Raw genomic sequence first — 6,789 nt, 5'->3', positions numbered from 1 at the left:
AACTAATAGACAACTAATCGATTATAAAATTAATCGATTACAATTTTCATAAATCAATTAATCGGCCAGTAACATAATGGGGTTAGAAAAACAAAAATTAGCCCTTTATAGTACAAAAAAGCAAATCGCTACTGTAAATATTACTTTCACAGTAAAAAAATGACAGTAGCGATTATTTGCTCTTTTTGTACTTATTTTTGTACTTATTTTTGTTTTTTTAACCCCATTATGTTACTAAACATCTCAGGCCTGGGTTCACACCTCCTGTTTTTTGGTGCTTTTTCCAGAAACACACTACAGTTCATTTACATGTTTTCCTATGGGACACTTTCACATTCATGATTTTTTTTCAGCTGCTGCGTATTTGGAAAGGGCTAGGACTTTTTAACGCAAAACGGTGCTATTTTCAATATACTTCAATGGAGAAGCATGTAATGTGTTTTTGCGGCAATTCGTTTTTTGTAATCTGCCCAACAACAAATTGTCCCAAAATTATTTTTAAATGCTATTTTTTTTTTAAGGCTATTATCCGGTTAATCGAACCAATAATCGGCCAACTAATCGATTATGAAAATAATCGTTAGTTGCAGCCCTATTGCCATCCATCCATGGCAGATCGGGTGAGATCTGATGAAAACGGACATGCTGTCCTTTTTGATCAGATCTCTCCATAGGAGACAGCGGCTCTGCACAAGCCCCTCCCCGCTCAGTGAGCAGAGAGGGACTTGTCATCCGCCGGCTCAGCGGACATCCACTGAGAGATCTCCCGCTGAGCTGGCATACTCCGCTGAGATGGAGTCCGCCTAGTGTGAAAGAAGCCTAATTAGCCACAGGACAGTGAACAGGACACAACACAAGGTCAACATGTATTTATATGCACTTCTCAGATATAAATAAAAACCCATTTGAAAGGTATAAAATTGAGCAAAAAATTAGCGATTAAGACAAGTTTATTGTTAGGGTTGACATACGCTTTAAGATCAGAGAAAGAAATTGGGCTGAATTGAAAACAAAAATATTTTTATCTTGAAAGGGTTTTTATTTTTTACAAGTTACTTCATGGATTCACTTGGAAAAAAAATGGCTATGTTACATTACATTACATTAAAGAGACCTTTACCACATTATAATTTTTTTTTTCCATCCAAACACATACCTGTAAAGAAGAGGGTACACTTACTTTTTCTGCCCCCACATCACTCCACTGTAGCGAATTGTTAACCTGAAGTCCAACGGCAAAACCGAGACTTCCAAGTGTGTCTATCCCTATTATCCCCCACAACTCTCACTGCTTTCTTCTTCTGACCATCACACTGTCATTACTATATATTTTTTGCAGTTATGTGTTTGAATTTTTTTTTAAAAGTTACAACATGATATGGTCTCTTTAAAGTGGCCAATTTAATAGCCTTTTTATTACAATTCTGCAAAAGCTCATATCCATGTAACACAGAAAGCTTTTCAAATTTTGAAAACTGACACATTGTATTCAGTGCCTTTTTGTTTTGTTTATTTGGGACTTGATAGACATTGCTTCTTTGGACACCAGCCAGACTCTTCATAAACAAAACTCAGTGCTGGGAGGCCAGTCCTAGGTGCAGCTGGACAAATGGATTTTAAGCCTTTCACTGGGACTGGTTTGCTGCAAAGGCATCTCAATACTTCATCAACAGCCCAATGGTCCATGACATGTCTTTAATCAATGTGAGCAGCCCAACCAGCCATGTTAAAAGGTGCTGAGAAACTCTGAGGAACACAACATTATAGCCTTCCAGTGTCACATGACATAGTCTGTGTGTAAAGCATGCCCCGATTCATAGCTTTCCCCTTGACCACAGGGTTGTCATTTTTTTCGTCTCAGCTTTGGCTTTTTCACAGGTCGTAAATAGGGATTATCAATCAGGGTTTCTTCACCACCTTTCAGTGAGCTGTGCTGAAGAACCGATGAATTTTCCTTTTCTTCTCCAGGATCATCCTATCAAGACAGAAAAAAAAAAGATCAATTTAGCAAATCAACACAATTAGAAAATTACGTTTTACAAAAAGAGAAAGGAAGAAAAATAATGCGTAGCAAATGATGTGGCATATGCATGTATGGACAAGAACATTTAACAACTTTGTGTGTTGACAAACATGGCTATCTTTTGGAAGCATTTAAAAAAAATATATATATATATATATATATATATATATATATATATATATATACATATACACAACGTGTTGTCGCTGCTCCCCCTAGTATCTGATACTGGAGATTTTAGTACCAACTGTGAGAGAGGAAGGAGGCATCAGTGGGTCAGAGGGATCTCTCTGCAAAGACACAATTTCTATTTAACCAGTTTCCACATTATTAAAATCTGCACTTTTGGCTACAAAACTACTTCAAAACCCCCCCAGCCCATTATATATTTTCTGAATGCAGAGGTTCTGTGGAATAAAGATATGTAGGATATTTGCAAAACTATATTAGAGCTGCACGATTAATCGTTAAAGAATCAAAATCACGATTCTACCCCCCTCCAGTTCTTAAAACAGAATTTCCTGATTCTATGGAACAAGTGCAGAGTTCTCTGCTCACTTCTGACAGCTGACAAAAAAAATACAGGCAGCCTGACAAATTCATCTCAACATCAGAGAGAACTATAAACAAAGTAACATATCTTTCTTAGATCAAAGGACTGAACTTTGGTCTGTAAATGAGGTCAGTTTAACCACTTAAAGACTATGGGCCAGATTCATATAGACTTACGACGGGCGTATCAGTAGATACACCGTCGTAAGTCCGAATCCGCGCCGTTGCAACTTTAAGCGTATGCTCAAACTGAGATACGCTTAAATGTTGCTAAGATACGGCCGGCGTAAGTCTCCTACGCCGTCGTATCTTAACTGTCTATTTACGCTGGCCGCTAGGGGCATGTACGCTGATTTACGCCTAGAATATGTAAATCAGCAAGATACGCCTATTCACGAACGTACGCTTGCCCGTCGCAGTAAAGATACGCCGTTTACGTAAGGCGTTTTCAGGCGTAAAGATAAACCACCAAAAACATGGCGCAGCCAATGTTAAGTATGGACGTCGGAACTGCGTAAAATTTTTCACGTTTTACGTCGTTTGCGTAAGTCGTCCGTGAATGGGGCTGGGCGTAGGTTACGTTCACGTCGAAAGCATTGACTTTTTGCGACGTGATTTGGAGCATGCGCACTGGGATACGTTCACGGACGGTGCATGCGCCGTTCGTTAGAAACATCATTTACCTGGGGTCACACTTAATTTACATAAAACACGCCCACAGCTTCAACATTTGAATTAGGCGGGCCTAATACGCTACGCCGCCGTAACTTCGGCCGCAAAATCTTTATGAATACCATACTCGCCTCTCAAAGTTACGGCGGCATAGCGTATAGGAGATACGCTACGCCCGCATAAAGGTATCTGAATCTAGCCCTAAACCTTTTTCTGACAGTTGTTTACAAGTTAAAATCAGTATTTTTTGCCAAAAAATTACTTAGAAACCCCAAACATTATAGATATTTTTTTTTTTTAGTAGAGACCATAGAGAATAAAATGGCGGCTGTTATATTTCATGTCACACTGTATTTGCGCAGCAGTCTTTCAAATGCATTTTTTTTTAAATACACTTTATGAATTATAGAAAAACGAAAAAACGAAAAAAAAACAGTAAAGTTAGCCCAACTTTTTTTGTATAATGTGAAAGATGATGCTAAGGCATGAGAATTGTGACCTATATTCTAAGCAAAAAAATGCAGCTACTGTATACCAAATCTATATTTTCTGGAAAAAAAAATGCATATGCCTGCGAAAGGCTGAAAAATAATGGTATTGAAAATTATCAATGGGCGATGCTTTAAATGCCTTTACAGCATATCAGATTAGAGTTGACCATAAATAAGGGACCTATAATTATTGTTCTCATTCTGGCATGTGCAATGATATACAGGTGCAATAGTTCACATACACGTGTGCACGCGCACACACATTTGCATTCTAATTTGTGTGCGTTTTTCATTTTTTGTTTTTATTTGTTTTAATTTAACACAATTTTTTGGGCACTTCCTATTTTGCTATTACAAGGGAGCCAAAAAAGCCCCATATGTGACAGCTTTGGACAAGTGACAGATACTCCTTAACCACTTAAGCCCCGGACCTTGAGGCAGCTAAATGCCCAGGCCAGGTTTTGCGATTCGGCACTGCGTCGCTTTAACAGACAATTGCGCGGTTCTGCAACATGGCTCCCAAACAAAATTGACGTCCCTTTTTTCCCACAAATAGAGCTTTCTTTTGGTGGTATTTGATCACCTCTGCGGTTTTTATTTTTTGCGCTATAAACAAAAATAGAGCGACAATTTTGAAAAAAATTCAATATTTTTTACTTTTTGCTATAATAAATATCCCCCAAAAACATATATAAATTTTTTTTTTCTCAGTTTAGGCCGATACGTATTCTTCTACCTATTTTTGGTAAAAAAAATCGCAATAAGCGTTTATCGATTGGTTTGCGCAAAATGTATAGCGTCTACAAAATAGGGGATAGTTTTTTTTATTTTTACTACTAATGGCGGCGATCAGCGATTTTTTTTTGTGACTGCGACATTATGGCGGACACTTCAGACAATTTTGACACATTTTTGGGACCATTGTCATTTTCACAGCAAAAAATGCATTTAAATTGCATTGTTTATTGTGAAAATGACAGTTGCAGTTTGGGAGTTAACCACAGGTGGCGCTGTAGGAGTTAGTGTTCACCTAGTGTGTGTTTACAACTGTAGGGTGGTGTGGCTGTAGGACTGACATCGATCGAGTCTCCCTATAAAAGGGATCACTCGATCGATGCAGCCGCCACAGTGAAGCACGGGGAAGCCGTGTTACATACGGCTCTCCCCGTTCTTCAGCTCCGGGGAGCGATCGCAAAGGGGGCGGCTAGAAATGACCTCCGCATGTACCAGGGGGGGTCCCGATCGGACCCCCGACCCGCGGAAAGGCGGGGACATACATGTACGCCCATATGCCTGTACGAGCCAATCTGTGGACGTACATATACATGAGGCGGGCGTTAACCGGTTAAAGGAGTTGGAAAGGAAAAACATTTTTGCCTAAAATTAATGTCTGCAAGGTAGACAGAATAGTGTAATGATTCTGTTAAAAAACGAGTAAATACCTATTAAATTCCTTCATCTATATCACCTCCGGCGTTCTAGTTTCTGTTCTCTCATTCACTTCCTGGTTTGCGGGGCTCGTTCATGTAAGAACTACATTTCCCAGTATGCATTGCGGCACGGCCAGTAATTCACACCTCCTTGAAGTCTCTAACACGTAGAGAGCGTCCTGCCGCACAGATGTAGTTCCCAGGAAGGGGCGAGCACGTCACTGACCACCGCAGTAAAGCCTCCCATCACGGTGGTGAGTAACAATCAGACAAGCAGGAAGTGAACAGAACAGAGAAGAAATAGAGCAACTTCTGAGCAAAAACAAACAATGAGGAAGTGAAAAGAGGAATGTCTGCAGGTAAAGGATGCTTATTATGAAGAAATTTCCGCATGCTGTCATTTTACATCAGCTGTTTGAAGAGGAGTACTGTTAATATGGCAGTAGCTAGCTGCCATAACCCCGGTATCCTCTTCAAGAGTGGACGGTCCTATTTCAGATAAAAGTGGTCTCTGCAGCAGGTTTGCCCCAAGATCACTTTTAACGGGGGCGGGAGAGGGCCCCCCCACCACGTGGTAGCGGCAGAGACGATCGGGTCCTCTTATAAAATAAATAATAAAAAAGACATTTGACCCCAGATCTCACATTTAAAGCGGGAGTTCACCCTTTTGTAAAAAAATTTTTTTTATCCCCTTAGCTTCCTGCTCGTTCGGTCTAGGGGAATCGGCTATTTGTATTAAAATATGAGCAGTACTTACCCGTTTTCGAGCTGCATCTTCTTCCGTCGCTTCCGGGTATGGGTCTTCGGGAGCGGGCGTTCCTTCTTGAGTGACAGCCTTCCGAGAGGCTTCCGACGGTCGCATCCGTCGCGTCACTCGTAGCCGAAAGAAGCCGAACGTCGGTGCGGCTCTATACTGCGCCTGCGCACCGACGTTCGGCTTCTTTCGGAAAATCGTGACGCGATGGATGCGACCGTCGGAAGCCTCTCGGAAGACTGTCAATCAAGAAGGAACGCCCATTCCCGAAGCCCATACCCGGAAGCGACGGAGAGGATGCATCTCGTAAACGGGTAAGTACTGCACATATTTTAAAATAAATAGCCGATTCCCCTAGTAAAAACGAGCAGGAATCTAAGGGGGAAAAGTGCCCTCTAAGGGTGAAAACACAGAGATCCTTGTCCTGTCAGGGAGAGGAGACCGAGGGTGTGTCCCTTGTACATAAAGACAACCATCGGTCACCTCCCCCAGTCAGTCCCCTCCCCCAGAGTAAGAATCACTCCCAGGGAACACATTCAACACCTTCCTCGCCCCCTAGTGTTAACCCCTTCCCTGCCAGTCACATTTATACAGTAATCAGTGCACTGTTCGCTGTATAAATGTAAATGGTCCCAAAAATGTGTCAAAAGTGTCCGATGCGTCTGCCGTATTATCACAGTCCTGACAAAAACACATAACTGCCATTACTAGTAAAAAAAAAAAAAAACATAATTCTATCCCCTATTTTGTAGGCGCTATAACTTTTGCGCAAACCAATCACTATACGCTTATTGTGATTTTTTTTACCAAAAATATGTAGAAGAATACGTATCGGCCTAAACAAAGAAATATATATTGTGGCAGAGC

At 40.9% G+C, this 6,789-nt stretch overlaps 1 protein-coding gene across 1 annotated transcript in view; it reads right to left on the bottom strand.

The window, feature by feature from the left end:
* Window positions 1-932: 932 nt before the first annotated feature.
* Window positions 933-6,789, bottom strand: part of TAF8 (TATA-box binding protein associated factor 8) — a 32,484-nt gene continuing 26,627 nt past the window's right edge. The window contains exon 8 of the mRNA XM_040337702.1: window positions 933-1,975. Within this exon, the coding sequence (XP_040193636.1) occupies window positions 1,844-1,975 (132 nt within the window). The 3' untranslated portion in view covers window positions 933-1,843. The remainder of the gene's footprint in view (window positions 1,976-6,789) is intronic.

This window comes from Rana temporaria, chromosome 2 (assembly GCF_905171775.1).
Source record: "Rana temporaria chromosome 2, aRanTem1.1, whole genome shotgun sequence".
Lineage (NCBI taxonomy): Eukaryota > Metazoa > Chordata > Amphibia > Anura > Ranidae > Rana > Rana temporaria.
The sequence above is the reverse complement of the archived record's forward strand: the minus strand, read 5'-3'. Positions and strand labels throughout refer to the sequence as shown.